This window comes from Natator depressus, chromosome 1 (genome assembly GCF_965152275.1).
Source record: "Natator depressus isolate rNatDep1 chromosome 1, rNatDep2.hap1, whole genome shotgun sequence".
Lineage (NCBI taxonomy): Eukaryota > Metazoa > Chordata > Testudines > Cheloniidae > Natator > Natator depressus.
The window spans coordinates 333,938,273-333,959,209 of NC_134234.1; the positions used below are offsets into that span (position 1 = coordinate 333,938,273).

Consider the following 20,937-nt stretch of genomic DNA (forward strand, 5'->3'; position numbering starts at 1 on the left):
CTGGTAAAAAGCCTCACCAATTTGCCTAGGTGACTACAGACCCAGACCCTTGGATCCTAAGAACAATGAACAATCCTCCCAACACTTGCACCCCCCCTTTCCTGGGAAATGTTGGATAAAAAGCCTCACCAATTTGCATAGGTGACCACAGACCCAAACCCTTGGATCTGAGAACAATGAAAAAGCATTCAGTTTTCTTACAAGAAGACTTTTAATAAAAATAGAAGTAATTAGAAATAAGAAATCCCCCCTGTAAAATCAGGATGGTAGATACCTTACAGGGTAATTAGATTCAAAACATAGAGAACCCCTCTAGGCAAAACCTTAAGTTACAAAAAAGATACACAGACAGAAATAGTTATTCTATTCAGCACAATTCTTTTCTCAGCCATTTAAAGAAATCATAATCTAACACGTACCTAGCTAGATTACTTACTAAAAGTTCTAAGGCTTCATTCCTGGTCTATCTCCGGCAAAGACAAAATGTAGACAGACACACATACACTTTGTTTCTCTCCCTCCTCCCAGCTTTTGAAAGTATCTTGTCTCCTCATTGGTCATTTTGGTCAGGTGCCAGCGAGGTTACCTTTAGCTTCTTAACCCTTTAGAGGTGAGAGGAGATTTCCTCTGGCCAGGAGGGATTTTAAAGGGGTTTACCCTTCCCTTTATATTTATGACACCATGCTTTTGCATACTGATTATCCTGGTGTTAACCTGAATGTCTGCTTGCATCTGAGATTAGAAAGATGTGCTCATATAATTCTTTAGTGGTGGAGCTGTCAAAAGATGACAGTTGTTAGAGCTCATTGCACTATTTGTGTTAGTGGGATGTGTCCTCACCAGCAATCAGCTGACTCTTTGTCCTTGCAAGTTATCAGAGTAACTTAAATAGATTATCGGAAAGGCAACAAATTGATTGAACATGTTGACCTGTGGCTGCAAGGTGCATTTCAGTTCTCTCTAGGGTAGACCAAGCCTAAAAGGCCTGTCCTTTTTTTATAACACCACATTATACTGTGCTTAAATCAGTTTTCCTTTTCCTCTTTGCCTTCACTGTAATACCTGCCAAATTATACTGAATTTACAAGATGTAATATTTAATAAATTATCATTATGCCTAACAAGATAAGTCTCTTTTTTACATGGATTTTAGGTCGTTATTATCCTGTACTCTTTAGTGGCTCATTGAAAAAGAACAAAATAAACAGCTTTCAACAGCTACAGCTAACGATTAATTTGAGCAGTCTTATCTCTACAGCATGTTGGAGGGATGCAAGCGTGGGAAATGGAACAAGTGTTACTGTATGTTTCCAGAACCTCATTTGAAAAATGGAAATGGTATAATACTTTTATCACTGCAGAAAAACTTGTGCTGATTACAATGGGGCTGAAGTCCAAATGCCTTTCTGGATTCTGCATTTATTTGTTTAATGTGAATCCAAGTTTTGAGCAGGTTTCAGAGTAGCAGCCGTGTTAGTCTGTATTCGCAAAAAGAAAAGGAGTACTTGTGGCACCTTAGAACCTAACAAATTTATTTGAGCATAAGCTTTCATGAGCTACAGCTCACTTCATCGGATGCGTTCAGTGGAAAATACAGTGGGGAGATTTATATACATAGAGAACATGAAACAATGGGTGTTACCATACACACTGTAACCAGAGTGATCACTTTAAGGTGAGCTATTACCAGCAGGAGAGCGAGGTTGGGGACGACACACCTTTTGTCGTGATAATCAAGATGGGCCATTTCCAGCAGTTGACAAGAACGTCTGAGGAACAGTGTGGGGGAGGCGGGGGAGATAAACAAGGGGAAATAGTTTTATTTTGTGTAATGACCCATCCACTCCCAGTCTCTATTCAAGCCAAAGTTAATTGTATCCAGTTTGCAAATTAATTCCAATTCAGCAGTCTGTCGTTGGAGTCTGTTTTTGAAGTTTTTTGAAGAGTTGCAACTTTTAGGTCTGTAATCGAGTGACCAAAGAGACTGAAGTGTTCTCCAACTGGTTTTTGAATGTTATAATTCTTGACGTCTGATTTGTGTCCATTTATTCTTTTACGTAGAGACTGTCCAGTTTGGCCAGTGTAAATGGCAGAGGGGCATTGCTGGCACATGATGGCATATATCACATTGGTAGATGTGCAGGTGAACGAGCCTCTGATAGCGTGGCTGATGTGATTAGGCCCTGTGATGATGTCCCCTGAATAGATATGTGGACACAGTTGGCAACGGGCTTTGTTGCAAGGATAGGTTTCTGGGTTAGTGGTTCTGTTGTGTGGTTGCTGGTGAGTATTTGCTTCAGGTTGGGGGGCTGTCTGTAGGCAAGGACTGGCCTGTCTCTCAAGATCTGTGAGAGTGATGGGTCTTCCTTCAGGATAGGTTGTAGATCCTTCATGATGCGTTGGAGTGGTTTTAGTTGGGGGATGAAGGTGATGGCTAGTGGCGTTCTGTTATTTTCTTTGTTGGGCCTGTGCTGTAGTACGTAACTTCTGGGTACTCTTCTGGCTCTGTCAGTCTGTTTCTTCACTTCAGCAGGTGGGTATTGTAGTTGTAAGAATGCTTGATAGAGATCTTGCAGGTGTTTCTCTGTCTGAGGGGTTGGAGCAAATGCGGTTATCTCATAGAGCTTGGCTGTAGACAATGGATCGTGTGGTGTGGTCTGGATGAAAGCTGGAGGTGTGTAGATAAGTATATCAGTCAGTAGGTTTCCGGTATAGGGTGGTAGGGTGGTGTTTATGTGAACATCGCTTATTAGCACTGTAGTGTCCAGGAAGTGGATCTCTTGTGTGGACTGGTCCGGGCTGAGGTTGATGGTGGGATGGAACTTGTTGAAATCATGGTGGAATTCCTCAAGGGCTTCTTTTCCATGGGTCCAGATGATGAAGATGTCATCAATGTAGCACAAGTAGAGTAGGGGCATTAGGGGACGAGAGCTGAGGAAGCGTTGTTCTAAGTCAGCCATAAAAATGTTGGCATACTGTGGGGCTGTGCGGGTACCCATAGCAGTGCCGCTGATTTGAAGGTATACATTGTCCCCAAATGTGAAATAATTATGGGTGAGGACAAAGTCACAAAGTTCAGCCACCAGGTTTGCCGTGACATTATCAGGGGTACTGTTCCTGATAGCTTGTAGTCCATCTTTGTGTGGAATGTTGGTGTAGAGGGCTTCTACATCCATAGTGGCCAGGAGGGTGTTTTCAGGAAGATCATCGATGGATTGTAGTTTCCTCAGGACGTCAGTGGTGTCTCTAAGATAGATGGGAGTGCTGGTAGCCTAGGGCCTGAGGAGGGAGTCTGCATAGCCACACAATCCTGCTCTCAGGGTGCCAATGCCTGAAATGATGGGGCGTCCAGGATTTCCAGGTTTATGGATCTTGGGTAAGAGATAGAATACCCCTGGTTGGGGTTCTAGGGGTGTGTCTGTGCGGATTTGTTCTTGTGCTTTTTCAGGGAATTTCTTGAGCAAATGGTGTACTTTCTTTTGGTAACCCTCAGTGGGATCAGAGGGTAATGGCTTGTAGAAAGTGGTGTTGGAGAGTTGCCTAGCAGCCTCTTGTTCATATTCCGACCTGTTCTGAGGCTGTGGATGGCATTGTGTTCTGCACGGCTGACGTTATGGGGCAAGTGATGCTGCTTTTCCACAATTTCAGCCAGTGCACGTCAGCAGAAGCACTCTATGTAGAAGTCCAGTCGGTTGTTTCGACCTTCAGGAGGAGTCCACCCAGAATCCTTCTTTAATGATCCCTGAGCAGGTTTCAAGATTATCAAAGGCTGATTCATAAACACAGTTCTCTTTCTGAGCATCTTTCATTTATTCTGAAGAGTGCATTCTTTGTTCTAACGTAGAACAAACACAATTACTAAAATAATTCCTAGAAGAATTTGAAATGTGAATCTGACAGATCAGCGTTAATCTGCCAATTACTAATATTTGATAACGAGTACAATCGATACTGAGAGAGAACTAATAGTTTGTTCGCTAAGATCTTGTACAGTTCCCCCTTTGCCCATTATGACTCCCTTAGTATCCATTCTGCCACATGCCCTTCCCATGTTTCCTCCTGGAAATGTCCCTCTCCTGCTCTGTGGGTTCTCAACTGGACAATGATCCAACTGTAGATTTCTAGCTTAGTCTGCATTCTGTGCACTGCCCTTGTTCCCTTACCTTTTTCCTGTGATGCCTAACTCTAGTTGTGCTAGTCAGCTGGAGAACCACTGATGGTATGTTTGTTGGTCTGCTTGCTCTGAACCACAGGTGTCTAGTCACAGTAAGAGTATCTGCCATGGAGATACAGATGGAACACTGACTGGGGCTGCAGTAGGAAGAGCAGAGCTGGCAGATATGCTGTTTGCAGCCCCTTGGGTAGCAGCTCCTCGTGTGTCTGAGGGGCTGTGAGGATCATACCTAGCAGCCCCTCCGCTCATTGTGCTGAAGCCCCAGCTGACAGTCTCTCCTATTTAGATTTCTTCCAGTATAATCTATTGGAGTTGGTAAGGAGAAACTCACTCTTTTTTTTGGTTTTAAACCAGACTTCTAGTATTTTTGTAAGAATTCTACATGCTGTGTTATGTACAGCATATAGTGCCAAGAATATATAATTATACAATAAAATATTAACATGCTTTACTAAAGTAAATAGCACATTCCCTACCCTAAAAACTTACAAATTGTTCCTTAACAGACTCTTCTCTGAGGGATACCAAGTTGATGCATCCCAGTATGCTAGCTGCCTTTTTGTACTGCTGCTACAAACTATACTTACCATTTCCAGGAATTTCCAACATCCCTCCATAATGTCAGTGGAAAAACAAAATGTCAGAAAGCATTATGTGTCTGTCCTTGATTTAAAAGGTCAGAAGAATAGCATCCTTCTAGAAAGTAGAATAAAAAGTATATTTCAAATACATTTAGTCTTCATAGATAATTGTACTTATTTCAAGTCATATAGTCTGAATTATTACATTGATATCCAAAACAGTAAGGTTAGACAAAGGTGGTTCTTTTATTTTAAAAGTGGCTTTTGTTTTTTTTCTGTTCAAATAGGTATTAGTTGTTAAAGAACCACTTCCCCCATGAACTCTTTGCTACTGCATGCAAAACACTGCATTTATGCACTTACTGATTAATGTGAACAGTTTCGTGCACCCATAATCAACTTTTTAAGTACATTATTATTCAGTGTTGCTCTTTGTAGGCTTTCTGACTCTGTTGTTAGGATAGAGTGTTTTGATACTCTTCACACCCTATTTGGCAAAAAAATAAAAAGGCAGTTTTATTTTTCAACTGAATGAAAATTGGTGTCAGAATAGTACTGCATTGCACAGTGTGGTTGTTTATGAATGGGGCACATTTAAATTCTTCAGCTGACCACAACAGTACACAATGTCTTAGTTAAACAAGATTGTGCTTGCTAGCATTCAAGTAGCTTTCATACTTGTAATTAAAAAGTACCCATTTAAAACGCAATGCTAATAGATTGATCCAGGGTAATTTTATTTTTACAAAGCAGCTGTACAGTAGTTAAAACACTATTACCCTTGATTTCAAGACAATTATGGATAATTTATTGTTGGCTAACTGGATTGTTACATCTGTCCAATAAAACAGTTAATTTTGGTTTATTTGCATATTGCAATCCTGTTGGTATTCTCCATCAATAGAAAAACTTGCATGGTCTTCTCGGTTTTAAATTCTAGTAGACTTTGAATTCTAGAATAAGAGATAATGAAAGTTTCTGTTATGGGTTCTGAGTTCTCCCATTGTCTAATATTTCTTAATGTGTTAAGGTTAAAATGACATCTTGGATTGTGAAAACTATTGCCCATAAGGTATTGAAATTTTGAGCGTTAGTTATTTTTAAGTCAAGAGATATTAGTTTTCTTCTCAAAGGTGAAAGCTCTGCATTTTTTATTTAAATTTAAACTAACTTCTAAAAAAAACCTTATTTACTTTCTTGCAACTCCTTGGCTTGTCAGTATCAGTAACAGGGTCAGTTTTTTGTTGAACTGAAGGTTAGCATATCCCTGTTCCTGAGGACTTTACATTTCCGGATGAATGCCTCTGAGGGCTTTGCTTCGGTTATTGAGCCTTTTTCGCTAAGGCAAGAAAACCCATTGTTGAGAAGCATGAAAAGTCAGTGGCATAATTTGTTGTGATCATTCCCACTGTCTTGATTGATGGCAGTAAGAAAGGAGTTGAAATCACCAGTCAATATTTTGTGACTGTTGATCAGTATATGGGTAAGAGCATTGAACTATTTAGATCCTATGAATACATTTTAGTTAATTGAATTATGATTTGAAGTACGAGGTGGTTATTTTTTATCGTGTGGTACCTAAATTTACATGTCCTTAAGATGCCCCTCTGGAAAAATCCTATTTTCCAAGTACCCAAGATCTTCGGTTTTTTACCTTGTAATTTTGAAGACACCTGATTTGAAGAAGCCACGTGTATAGCTTTAATTGAGCTAGGTCTTTACATTGTAAGATCAGTATTTTAAAAACCCTCAGGGGACTAAGATATCCCAGAAATGTGTCTCAACGGGTATAAATGCAGGCCAGCCTAATGTTCTAATGGCAGTGTAACACAGGGATCCAAACTCAGGGTATGATTCAGTCTGGAGTACCTGCACCAAGAAGGTCAAGGGATGAAACAACACTGTGTGTCTCACTAGTGGTTTTGTTTGACCTTGCTCAAAGTGCTGGGGATAGACTTCACAGAATGCTTCGTCCATGAGGCCAGATCCTAGTGAGTGAAAGAGGAAACAGCGGACCCAGTTCATTATACTTCCCCCTCCTCAAAAAAGGGAAGATACTATGTGAGATGAGGAAAATGATCAAATGAAAACAATTTGAATTAGAGCATGAATTTACAAAATATAGGTACCAATAGGTGGTACTATTGCACACTGTAAACTTGTAACAGTGTGTGTGAGAAAAAGAATAGACCAGATCTTGCTGGTTGCCAGTTTCACAGTAATTGACCTCAGGCTTTTCTTTACTATATTTCACCTATTTGGAAATGCATGCTCTTAGTATTTTCCCCGATAAAGAAACCTTTTGTGTTCTCCGATGGAACAACAGCAGTGTGCTCTAAGGCAGTGGTTCTCAACTGGGGACCCTGAGGGGACTGCGAGCAGGCTTTAGGGGGACTGCCAAGAATGGCTGACATTAGACTCTCTAGGTCCCAGTGCAGAAAGTCCAAGTCCTGCAGCAAGGGACTGCAGCCCAGAACCCTGAGCCCCACCACCCAAGGCTGAACCTGAAGCCTGAGCAACTTAGCTTTGCGGTGCCCCCTGTGGTGTGGGGCGCTGAGCAATTGACCTGCTTGCTGCTGCTTAATGCTAGCCCTGGCTTTTATATGTAGAAAAAAACACCTGTTATGGCACAGCTGGGCCATGGAGTTTTTATTGCATTGGCGGGGGGGCTCAGAAAGAACCCCTGCTCTAAGGCTTAATTTTCCCAAGTATGTTGGGTTTAAGGATATAAAATTAATTAATGGGTCTTAACATTCAAGTACTTTAGCTCTAAACAAAACTTCATGTTTTTCCTTTTAAGAAAGAGGAATTGAGCATCCAGGAAAAACAATACCCTCAAATAAAACGGAACCCAGCAAAAGCATTTCTTTTTGTCTGAGTATTTCAGACTTCTCATGGAGTTAATGGATAATGTTGATAATGTGGTATTAATTAGCTGTGCCGAGTATCCTTGACTACCTGTTCTAGTAAACTTTTTATTGTTTAGCAAGGGGAAGAATAAAAGCCATTTAACACTTAACTGAAGTGTTTGTTAATTTTCACTGGGATTTCTGTACATCATTAAGAGTCAGCTTGGCTTTCTGTCTTTCTGAGCTGTAGAGTGCTGTGTAACGTACTGTGCAGTTGAGCTGAAAATTTAAATGGACAAGCTCCTGTCTCCTCTATGTGGATGTTAAAGATTTCATACCTCTTAAAGGTTTTCCTGGGAGACATGGCACAGTGTTTCTCCTCAGCCCCTTGTTGTGCGATGTGTGCTATCTACACTTGTTTTCTGTCTGGCTGCTGCCCTCTAATCCAGAAATAGTTGAACTTTAGTGGTGACATGATTCCGGTGGGTGTTTAATTTGTAAAGTACTTCCTTTGGGGGAGAGATGCTACATAAATGTAAAGTAGTTTAACATTACATAATTACTGTATTCTTTAAGGCCTCAGTACTTCAGTGTTCTGAGTGCTCTGGCCACAATTTAGTAAAACATATAAGCATGTGCTTAAATGTTTTGCAGGATCAGAGCCAAAGTGGTCAGCACCTTGCAGATTGAGCCTTCCATGTGTTTTGATTTTAAAAACACTCAAAAAAAACTACTTAAGTTTTAAAATGTTATTTTAAGATGTTAAACTAATAGCAGTGTTTCTCTGCAGTTCTAGTAGTATAGGAGAACCAGCCTTCTTAAAGTGCAATCCTGAAAAAGATCCGTTTTCTGTTCACAACTGCTCACCTCTCTTGTCTGTAAATGATTTTAAGGCACCTTCTCTTCTTTACTGCTCCTCTATAGCACTGGACTTGTTCTAGAGTTTAGCTCCTAATATATCTTAAAATTGTTTGGCATAAGGGGAAGATTTTTTGTTTGTTGGTTTTTGAAGTTGCTCTTCATAGTTTTGTGATTCCCAGGCTCTCTGGTTTCCAAAGCTTACCTTTTTGCAAGTGGGACTATATGACTGAATAGGTCATCCATTTTTTCAAAAGGGTTTACCGGAACTTGTTAAACTTTTAGAAACGGATCAGGTTTTGAGCTTAGTGTTTGAAAGTGAAAGAACAAGGAGAAAAGAAAGATTAATCAAAATATAAACTGTACACTAAAACAACTGAAAAGTGAAAAGATGGGGAGAAAATAGTGACAGCAACACATCAGAATGGTAATGAGGGGATGTAGTCAAGGGAAAACTTACAGGGAAATAAGGTAGAGTTTTTAACAATTTGTAAAATAAATGCTTATATACTGAGACTGAAAGAGCAATTATTTTAGTTTGTTTTTTTCCCCCACAGCTGGTGACAGTATATGCATGACTGCCTTCTCTGGAGTTTTCTTTTAATTATTAACACTGTTACAGCTGTTCGGATATTAGTTTGCTTAACAGTATAGGATTTTGTGTCTCACTGGTATGTTTGCCTCTTAATGCATATTTCTGGTTATCTATTATGGGAGTTGTCTGCAGTCCCGCAGGAAATGCTATCTTTTAGAATACTGCTAGGCTTCTTAATTTCCTTTTGAATTTCTCTTGCATATAGAAATTCACGAAGGATAGATGTACATATTACTATAGAAGCTCTGCTCAGCATTCCATAGTTAAGGTTGAGCTGAGTTTTGCACTTAAAGCAGGAATATCTAAAGGGAATCAAATATTGTAATAGGAAGTAGCAATATAACTAGTAAAAGTATAAGCCAATACACTGAATGTAACTCTACATACATGCCCATAGTCATGCACTGTCCTTTCCACACACAAATTGGTAGTTGTATGTATATCTGTGGGCATAAATACATTTTTATATAACTTGAATTAGATCTGTGCTTTGTCCTCATCTTATACATGTGTGTAACTTTTGTTTACAGGTTGGATTTGCTTCCATTTTATGCAAGGCTGGTTGGCACATTGCATCCCTGTATGTCTGATGTAGCAGAGGATCTTTGTTCCATGCTGAAAGGGGATTTCAGATTTCATGTATGTTTGGTTTGTTTTACTGCATACAGATTAAGAAATCTGATATACCATCTTTTGAAAAAAATGCTTGTTATAAGTTATATTATTTTCACTAAAGAAGATGCTGACTCAAACATAGCAGAATAGTCAGGTAGCTCAGAAGTCTTATTTTCTAATCATATTGCTTTGTTATTATATGTTGGATTGATATGTACATTGAATAACCTTTTTGACAGACTGCATGTCATTTATTTATACACATTCATATAGTGTCTTCTTCAAGCTCCAATATTAAACCACAATTAAACTTAGTTCAGATGGTAGCATGACTTAGAAATTACATAAAAGCTAGGGCAGAAGCTGCAAAAACTAGAAATAATGTTATAGAATAGCATTTATAGTTCAGAGTTAAAATTGACATTGACCTTTATTAATAGCAGTTAGTTTGTTTTACAAAAAGATGTCTGCTATATATTGTGCTTTATTAGTCCTTACTGCATCCATTTTCAAAAATGTCAAGAAAGAAAAATATTGGAATGTAAGGAGGTTAGAAATCTGAGAACATAGTTCTTCACCAAGTTATTTCTCAGTCTTGTTTCCTGCACTATATTTATTTAAATTTGATTATAAAATTATGGTGGACAACCACTATTTTTTCAATGTTTCCCCCTAAACTTTATTATGGATCGCTCAAAATCTGTTTTCTCTAGTGGCATGAGTTAACAGAACAAATACGTGGACTATTTAAATGTATGATAGTTTTTAAAATGAACTTAAGTTAATTATTGTTTATGCTAAAGCCAAAGTATCGGTTTGAGTGCAGGGGGAATTTCATTATTTGCATTTTATTAAATAATATTTTGATTAGTGTCCATCAGTACATTTTTAAAATTTCTTTTAATGAAACAGTCATCACTTTGGTTAAGACAGTCCTGTTAACTCTACCAGTTTGGTTTGGGGACTCCTGATTTTGGCTGCTCCCTTCAGAACACTAACTATAGACTCCACCTATAGAGTGCTCCAGTGATGTTGGGCAGGGTGATGTCGAGTGTCACACTAGCCATGTTTCTAAGGCTATCGGTATTTTCGGGGACCATGTTATAATCTAGGTAGGAAGGAAGTTCAGAGATGGAGACACTGAAGAGCCAGAGCAGAGATGATGTGGGGGAGTTGTAGGGTTAGCCAAATCAGGGGAACGGGGGAAGTTTGAGTGGAATAGCCAAATTAGAGGGGGAAGGTAGGGAGCCAGAGACAGGTGAAGACATAGTCGGGGGGAATCAGACTGGAAATTTCCAACTTTCTGAACTCTCAGCCTTAACAAGTATGCTAAAATGTAAGGAAATATATTAGAAATACATAAAAGATACATATTTCTGAGAGATTAAAATTAAATGCATATATATTTCCCTCTTTATTTAGGTGAGAAAAAAGGACCAGATCAATATTGAAACAAAAAATAAAACTGTGAGATTTATTGGAGAGCTTGCCAAGTTTAAGATGTTCTCCAAAAATGACACCCTGCATTGTTTAAAGGTTAGTGTTGGTAAGACCTGTAGTTAGAAAAGTACAGTACTTGTTTGTAATGCATAAGATCATCTTCCCATCCCTATCCTCCATTTTTCCATTGTTAAAGATTTTTATTATGTTGCATAAAGTATTGGAACCTTGATTTTCTTGTTACTTTAATCTCCAATAGTAAAAATCTATTACAATATTCTTCCCTACTGGGATATGAGAAAATGACTTGCTGCTAATTGTTTTTCTCAGAAGATAGTTGTAAGCAATCCCTAATCATCCATCCAAACTTCCTTGGAGAGCTGGAAATGAGCTTTTTGTTATTACTTTGTTTTTTATTACTTCTCCAATAAAAAGGAAACTTGTTAGTGACTGTAAAAGAGAGGCTGATATGCCATCTCAGTAGGTAGGCATGTGCCATTTGTTGAGGAAGAAGTAAATCAACTCAGAACACTGAGCTCCAGATATTTAGTCCCAGATGCATATGTGGTATTAAGGTTAAGTCTGATTGTTTATCTTCGCTTCACAATTGATTTTAACTCAGATTTTTAAAATAAAATAAAATGTTTAAAATAAGGTGTTTATAGTAGGACATTGTAGGTACAATACGTTTTCAACTAGCTTCCGGTGTTGGTGGTGGTAATTTTAAGATCTCTTCAGTTATTAAAACTGAATTTTAAAAGTCAGATAAACTAATCATTTATGCAGTTTCTCTAGAAGGTGGTGAGTATCTGGATAGTACTATACAATGCAAAGTTCTGTTCTTTTACCTGTTGCTCAGCTTAAACAATAAAACTAGATTAGTTAATTTCACTTTTGGGTACTCATGTGGTTGTACAATATTAAGTGTTGGTTTTCCAATCCAGCAGAGCAAATTTTAAAGCAGGTATGAATTATTTTTAAAAAGTGTGCATTATTATTTTTTTAAAAGTTACGAGCTTTCTATAGTAGGTTCTGTAAACATCCTATTTTTTAAAATGTACAAATCCTATATTTGGAACCTAAACCACCACTTTAGAATATTACTTTCTTATTAAAAGGAAGTTTCATAATGAAATGGCATGAGAACCTTGCCAGTATCTTAGCACTCAAATTGAGATGAAATAGCATTTCAGTTTTTAAAAATAGTTATATTAATAACTGTCTAGTTAATAAAATCATATTTATTAGTGTTCTTATTAGTGGAAATAGAGATTCAAAATGTGGTGACTGTGTGTATATTTACACAGATGCTTCTGTCAGACTTTTCTCATCACCATATTGAAATGGCATGTACTCTGCTGGAAACGTGTGGAAGATTCCTATTTAGATCACCAGAGTCTCACTTAAGAACAAGCGTTCTTTTGGTAAGATAAACTATAGCCATTTTATTGTAGAAAATCATGTACTGAATTCAACTGTCATCATTGTCTTTTTCTTTGTTTTGCAGTTTGTCATACAACCTGGCAATAATGGCCATAACTACTGTAACATCAACTAATGCAAACTTTCATTAGATTTTATCCACTACTATAACAGAGTTTGTAAATAGTGTTCATAATAGAAAACACCACAAAAATCTTCAGACTTAATTTGTGATCTAAAGCAAAAAGGAAAGTTTTCCCATATGAAATTGCATCCACGAGCTCCTACTTTTAGAACTGAGTGCTGAGCTGCTCAGACCTTGGATTCTTAGGTCTGGTCTATGCTGGGGGAGGGGTGATCGATCTAAGTTACGCAACTTCAGCTACGTGAATAACGTAGTTGAAGTCGACGTACTTAGATTTACTCACCGCGGTGTCTTCACTGCGGAGTCGACGGGAGAGCGCTTGGCTGTCTATTTATTGCGTCGAGACTAGACATGATAAATAGACCCCCCGCTGGATCGATCGCTGCCCATTGATCCAGTGCGTAAAGTAGACAAGCCCTTAGAAGCAGTTAGAATCTCACCAAAGTCACTAGACTGAAGAGCTCTAGGATGCAGAGATTGCAGCTATAAAGTGAGAAATGCAGGCTACATTTCCATTTTGGTTTTTTTCCTGTGTGTCTGCTGTTGATCTTTGAGCTGTTGAAACAGATGTTTTCTTGGATAATTTTGGGTTTTTGTATAGCTTAAAATGTAATTGCTGTTTAGAGTTTTTATTTTCAAACTTTTAGGGTCCTATACATTTCTATGCATCAGAGTGGAGACTGACTTTTAGAAGTAGGGTTTAAGTACTATTGAGAGTCTTTACAGCCCAGCACATGCTGTTTTTAGGACAGGACTTTTCTTTCAGAGACACTGGAATATGTGTGTAGCTTACTCTTGAAGCCATAGAGGAGATGGACAAGTTTCTTAAACTTTAACACTGTTACATCAGTCTGACTCCTTTGGCACACAACAGTTCCATTTTAGTGTCTGTATCTTTTATGATGTTGTGCTGACACAAACACTTAGCACTGCCCAGTGTTACATTGTAGACCTCAGTGGCTTTTTGACCTTTTGCAACCTGTTCAGTGCTGGGTATGTTTCCATATTTCACCTGCAAGGATGGTGGCTTTCTGAATATCCTGTTTATTGGAGAACTCCAGTTACTTATAAATATCCTTGTGATTTCCAGGAAAGACTTAGAGAGAATTTAGTTTATTGGGAAAAAAAGGGGATTGCCTTTTAGATAGAAGTGACAATATAGAATCATGGGGAGAAGACTGAGGATGAGACTGGAGGAATTGGAGGGAGTGGCCTGGGGAGACAATAGCTAGTAGTTGAGAAGTAGTTTGGAATAAGTTAGTTCAGAGTTCATTAACTAGGAGAGCAACTTGTTAAGTGGAGTAGAAGAAGGTTGTGGAAGTGATGGTCTCATTCAACAGAGTAACAAAATTTGAACTTTTAAATTTAAGAGAAAAGGATTAGTGAAGATTGTAAAAGAGGGAATTGCAGTTGTTGAGATGGATATACTTAAAGCATGAAAAGAGATGTCACCAGAGGCAGTGTTGATGTGAGGACAAACGCTGGCAATGATCTAGAAATGAAGATAGATTGACTTTTTTCTTCCATGTTTTTGGTCTATAATTTTGAGTTCTAAGACGATGCCAAGATTTCAGGTCTGGAGAAAAATTTTAACGTCTGGTTAAAGAGACCAAATAACTAAGCTGAACATGATATAAAAAAAGATTCAGTGACAAAAATAATCAGTAGGAGGAAATAAGATTGAAGACAGGAGCTGGGCAAGCAGATAGCGGGCAAATAGAGTGAGTTGTGAGTTTGCCTTTGTTTATATAGGAGGTTAGACTAAGCATTAGAATGATCCCTTCTAGCCTTCAGATGTATGCATCTGAGTTATGGGAGAAGTAGATGTATTTCAGTTTAGGTAATTTTAATGCAAATGAAAGGTTTAAATCAATAGGTAGCATAACTGCATGTTTCCAGGCTGTAACTTTTATCTACTATTATCAATTACAACAGATTTATTTGTTCAGCATGAACTTATCAAAAAGACTGTTAAATTGTCCAGTGAATAGGCTAACAAAGCATATTACCATCTCTAAAGAAGCTTAGTACTCTTATGAAAAGCAGCCTTCTGTAAAGGCACTGAATATTCAGGGTTTTCAGTCCAGGGTTTTAGCTCCTTAGTGCAAGGGGATAGTTCTTAATTTCTCCTGCAGCTCTTATCCCATTACTGTTTTGCAGAGGAAGGCAGGGCCTTCTCTTTTTCCTGGCTCTCCATCCTACCCACTCAGTCTCCAGAGATTATGGGTCACTGGTGACTTTCCCCATTGAGTGCCCAACAAAGAGAACTGGAGTCAAAGAGCTGCTGCCTCTTGAGCCTTTAGTTCATGCAGTTGAAGCTTTGAATTTGGTGTCCCTTGTTGTAGTGGTGCAGAAGTGAAAGGAAGGGGGTGCGAGAGAATGTGATGTTTTGGGTATCACCCAAACAGATAAGGAGTTCTTTCACTGCCTTCCCCATAACCTTGGGTACCTTTATGCAGTGCAGATTTGTTTCAGATCCCTGACATCAGTAGCCTGCCCACAAGCACAAGGTTTCACCCTGGCTTCCACCAGCCTAGTTTCCTTGCAGAGTGACACCAACCGTCCTTCCAGGCTCGAGTCTCCTCACGTCCATCCTCCCTGAGTTCTTAACTATCAGACACTCTGACTTTTCCCTTCTGGTTCATAACTCCTGAAGGTGTGAAATCAGCCCCCCAGTTACCAGCTCACTTTTGTAACCACACTGCACACAGTTAACACACCGCAGACCTGCTTGGTAAAAATAAACAAAAAGTTTATTTAATAGAAAAAACACAGATTCAAAGATGAAATAGGAAGGGAAGTTATCATATACAAGTTACACAGAAAATAAACATAAAGAAGCAACTTCAGATTTACACGTCTATATTCGATAAAATCCCTTTTCTAATACAAGTTACCCATCGCCTTTGAACAGTTTTTCCCAGCGTACCCTCTAGCCATAGTTGGGATCCATCCTTCACAGAGTGCCTTCTGCCTTGAAGACTGTCCCTCAGGTTCTGGATGCCAAATCTCAGAGACAAGCTTGCTTATAAAATGCTTTTTTCCCTTTTTTTTTTCTTAGTCCATGGTGACTCATGTTTATTCAGTGTGTGGAAATCCTCTGTTATTTTGAGAATTGGGATGTCCCAATGTCTTTCTGTTAACTTTCATGGTTCACCATTGTCTCTTCCTGGCTGGACCAGGATCATTACTTGGAACTGGTTTTTTGTAAACACCTGGAGGTGCCTCTCCTTGCTGTGAGGTATAGTTGAAATTGTAGTACAGGTTACGAACGGTTTTCTGTATACATAAATACATAGATTCATAACCACAGTGTGTATACATATCTCATAATAACCATCAAGTTCAGAACATTACAAACTTTCATAAAAGACCTTACTTGATACACTTTTATAGTACAATAATACAGTATTCAACTGGTTGGTTCAACTGTTCATTTCTGGGGTTTAAAACTTCTGTTCTCCTGTTGGAGTGTCTGGAGCTGATTATCACAGTGGATAAACATAATTATCAGTTGGAGTTAGTGGGTATTTGCTATATACCTGTATGTGCTTCAAGTTCAAGTCCTGATCCATTATTTAAAAAATAATGTATTTGCATAATATGATCGTTTTTCTGTATCTTACGCGCAGCAGTAAAGTGTGTCCATTTCCCCAATCTGGTATATGTGCTTGGAAAACAAAATGGGTCTTTTATCCTTTTAAAGACATTTCTCTCGCTGTATTGCATCACTTGTAGTTAGTACAAGTTTACAAGTCAAGATAAATAAAATACACCTTCTACCCAACGTTCGTTCTTGACTGCTCACCTTTGGTCCTTGTCTGTGCTACAAAAATTCCCCATTGTTAGCTGTTCCCACTGGTAACACGTGCTGTATCAGTACTGAATGTGGTATCACTGTAAGCATTGCCAAGGACAACCCATGTTCACCATTTCAGAAAATGTGGTTAAAATCTGCTCAGAATTGCAGGGTGAGTAATTTTCCCTTGTTGTACACAGGGGGGCCTTGCTGTAGGAAGTTGCAGATGGCGGAGAAGCATTTGAAACACCTCATGAATTGGAAATATAGCAGATTAAGTAGATGCTTTAGTACTACAGACTACTCTAGACTACAAGCTCTAGCACTGCCTTACAGTAAACACAAAAATCCAATTTTTTACTTAAATAGTATTATACAAATTGGATTGTAGGCTTATGTTAGCAGTAAAGGTGAACTGTGAAAAGGATTACTATCAGAGCAAATAATTTGGGGCCACCCCAAGGGAAAATCTAATCAGGTTTAAAGCCTTAGCAGTACCTAATATGTAGAATTGTGGTCTGCTGAGTTCTGCTGGATATTTTTTAGCCTTAAGCTTTTCTTGCGGAGCATAAATTTTGTAATAAGGTCTCCAACTAGCTGTGTCTTACAATGATTGGCAGTCATGTTGCAACTAACTGGATCATTTCCTACCAACCCCATGCAAGGATCCAGATGGAAAATTGAAATGAGAGCAAGTTCTTGGAAATCATAGGACTAGATTAAAAAAAATCTGAATAGTGATAATGAAACCAACACACCTCCTGGGTGTGGTGTTCTGTCCCACCCAGTGGCAGCGAGACCACTTAGAGTTAAATGAGTCTGCTTTACCACAGTAGCTAACAGCCAGTTGGCTTTTAGCTCATGCTGTAGAGGCTCATGCACTAAGCTCCAGAGGTCCCTGGTTCAGTCCTGCCCACCGACAACCAGGGTCTGTCGGTGTTACAATAGGATTGTTTAGTCTGCGGAAAAGAAGAATGAGGGGGGATTTGATAATTGCTTTCAACTACCTGAAAGGGGGTTCCAAAGAGGCTGGATCTAGACTGGTCTCAGTGGTAGCAGATGACAGAACAAGGAGTAATGATCTCAAGTTGCAGTGGGGGAGGTTTAGGTTGGATATTAGGAAAAACTTTTTCACTAGGAGGATGGTGAAACACTGGCATGTGTTACCTAGGGAGGTGGTGGAATCTCCTTCCTTAAAAGTTTTTATGGTCAGGCTTGAGAAAGCCCTGGCTGGGATGATTTAGTTGGGGATTGGTCCTGATTTGAGCAGAGAGTTGGACTAGATGACCTCCTGAGGTCCCTTCCAACCCTGATAGTCTATGATTCTATGATTAAGATAATGGACTTCTTTTTTTTCTTTCCCAGGGAGAATGTTTTGAGTCCTAAAAATCCTTTTTCTTTAACTTGCACTCCCTTCCAAGGCTCTGTGTCACAGTGACCAGCAGAAGACTGGAAAAGATTTGATCAGAATTGCCCACTAATAGGCCATGGGATCATTACAGAGGGTACTATAAGGTCTGGGATTGACAGGTCAAGATAGCTCATTCTGGGCTCAGCTGACATTGTGGAGCTATCTCTAGAGATGAAATATTGTTGAGTCTCATCTTATGGCAAAGGATTAACAAAAATGAAAAAAATAAGTCAAAATTGCCTTTGATATATATTGGTTGTGTTTGTTGTGTGCTCTTATAACCTACTTGCAATGAGAATTAATGTGATAAATGTTCATAGTATGTCGTCTGTTTTGTAGCTCATTTATGTCATAATTGTACTTGCCTTCACATCAAAGTCTATACAATCCTTTGTGTTGATGTGCAAGAAAATTCTGATTTCCAAGTGAAAGAAAATCAAATGTATTTTAGTTATTATTGCCCATTTGGTTTCATTATTTTATATTTTACATAAAGAAATTCCTCAAATATCCATCTGAACTCAATTTTTTTTAATCCAGATAAATCCCAAACTGCCACTTTCTGCTTCTTGTAGAGCTGCTTAGGGGCTTGTATTATCAGCAGAACTGCTATACATTATTTTACAGATTAAGAGATGAGTTTTCATAAAGGAGGAAACTTAAAAAATGAGAACATTTTATATCACGATATATGCTTGGGCTAGCATTTTCTGTGTTTTTTCTGTATTAGGGAGGATAATTTGTATTTTTATAAAGCTTTCTTCTCAACTTGGTATCTCCTCCTGATGTGAAGTGCAACACAGAATTTGTTGCTACGGAAATAACTTATGATTTAGTATTTTGGGCTGTGAAGAAACAAACTCTTTTTATTAAATGCATGCACTTCTGGTAATGGATAACATGCTAAGAAAAAAATAAATCCACATGTTGTGCCTTTCTGATCTTGTTTTTCAGTAAGATATATTAGAAAATATGTCTCCAGATAATCATGGTTTTGAAGAAAAGGTCTTTAGTTATTGGACAGTTATAATACTTTTATCTTCTATGTCCCCTTCTAACCTTAGTGATATCCAGGTGTTATAAAAACACCTCTAAATTAAGCTATACAGTGCCTCTGTGGGGTAGGTGAGTCATAGTTACCTATTTACAGATACGGAAACTGGCTGGCACAGAGGGTGAATTTTACTTGCAGTAATTCAGGAAGTCTGTGACAGAACCAGGAGTAGAATACAGATCTTCTAACTCCTCCTGTACTTTAGCAACTAGACCTTGCTTCCTTTCTAATTGTTGTTCATACAGCACCAAAAGCATGTTAGGCACTTTACTATAGCTCAGTCCTTGATCAAAGAAGTTTGTAAATTAATTTTAGATGTGATGCAAAAAGTGAGTGCAACAAAGTGGGGCGGAGATGGTGAAGGAAAGAAGAAAGGAAAGATCATGGCTATAATATGATTACATGATTTCATATGCTTGTTATGAAGCTGATCCAGCAAAGGACTTTAACATATGCTTAATTTTAAGCACATGAATAGTCCCAGAGAAATGTTCATGTTCAGTGTTTAACATATGCTTAAGCGCTTTGCGTGCCCTTTATTACTCCTGGAGGAATTCTGTGCCACTGCGCAATGCATAATTTTGCAGAAATTAACATGCACATAAAATTTCATTTCCCCCACAAAAATGGTCTGCAGTGCTGCTAGCCATCACTAGGGTCCACTGGATTTGGCAGAACCGAGCTTGCACATACAAGTCACTGCTGGGGGGAGGGAGAGGGCATTAGAGTGTTCCTGGCAGCTGCAGTTCCCAGCGTGCCCTGAGGGAAGGAGAGGGCGGCATGCGGGAAACTGTGCAAGCCTGGGATGGAGCATCAGGCTGTTTCTCCCTCTTGGATCCCAGGGCTCTGGGTGGGAAGGGGGGACAGGTTCTGGGCAAGGGCGGGGGCTCACAGCTTGGCTCTGGAGAGGATTTTTAATTTTTTGGTGCAGAGTGCCCCCAGGAGTACTTTATGCACATCCTGTGATAGTACCACTGTTCTAATTTTTTAATTTAGTTTAAATTTTTATTTATTTATTTATTTTTAATTTAGTTGCGCTTCAAAATGAAAAACCTGAAGGCTCCATTGTAACATTAATTCTCATTTTACTCCTACATTGCAAGTAGGCATTGTCAGCATTTTACTTGTGGGAAAACAGTCAGGGATGTCCACAGAGGACATGTCAGAGCTGAAATCAGAGTTCAGGAGCTCCTGGTTCCCAGACCTGTGCTCTTACCAGACTCCTCTCTAAAAATGGGTCTATATCGTGCATATATGTAAGGAGACTTCTCAGCTGATATAAAATACTCTTATAGCTCTAGCACAGACACCAGTATTCCTATTCTTTGGTATCTGACTTATTGTTGGTATGTTTTGAAATTAGGTAGTTTTTCCCATCCTCCCTGATTTCAGCTCTGACACTTCCTCTGTGGGCATCCCTATCTGTTTCCCCACAAGTAAAATGGTAACAATGCCTACTTGCAATGAGAATTAATGTGATAAATGTTGATAAATGCAAAGTAATACACATTGGGAAACATAATCCTAACTATAATATAAAATGATGGGGTCTAAATTAGATGTTACCACTCAAGAAAGAGATCTTGGAATCATTGTGGATAGTTCTCTGGAAGCATCCACTCAATGTGTAGCAGCAGTCAAAAAAGCAAACAGAATGTTGGGAATCGTTAAGAAAGGGATAGATAATAAAACAGAAAATATCATATTGGTTCTATATAAATCCATGGTACACCCACATCTTGATTGCTGCGTGCAGATGTGGTCACTCCAACTCAAAAAAGATATATTGGAATTGGAAAAGGTTCAGAAAAGTGGAACAAAAATGATGAGGGGTATGGAACAGCTTCTGTATGAGGAGAGATTAATGAGACTGGGACTTCTCAGGTTGGAAAAGAGACGAGTAAGGGGGGATATGATAGAGGTCTATAACATCATGACTGGTGTGGAGAAAGTAAATAAGGAAGTGTTACTTACTCCTTCTCATAACACAAGAA

General features: G+C 38.7%; 1 protein-coding gene across 4 annotated transcripts in view; it reads left to right on the top strand.

Moving 5' to 3' along the window:
- Positions 1–20,937, top strand: part of UPF2 (UPF2 regulator of nonsense mediated mRNA decay) — a 136,516-nt gene that overhangs the window by 44,516 nt on the left and 71,063 nt on the right. For all 4 annotated transcript variants that reach the window (XM_074942626.1, XM_074942625.1, XM_074942627.1 and 1 more), the window contains 3 exons: positions 9,588–9,696; positions 11,095–11,208; positions 12,420–12,536. In XM_074942626.1, the coding sequence (XP_074798727.1) occupies positions 9,588–9,696; positions 11,095–11,208; positions 12,420–12,536 (340 nt within the window). The remainder of the gene's footprint in view (positions 1–9,587; positions 9,697–11,094; positions 11,209–12,419; positions 12,537–20,937) is intronic.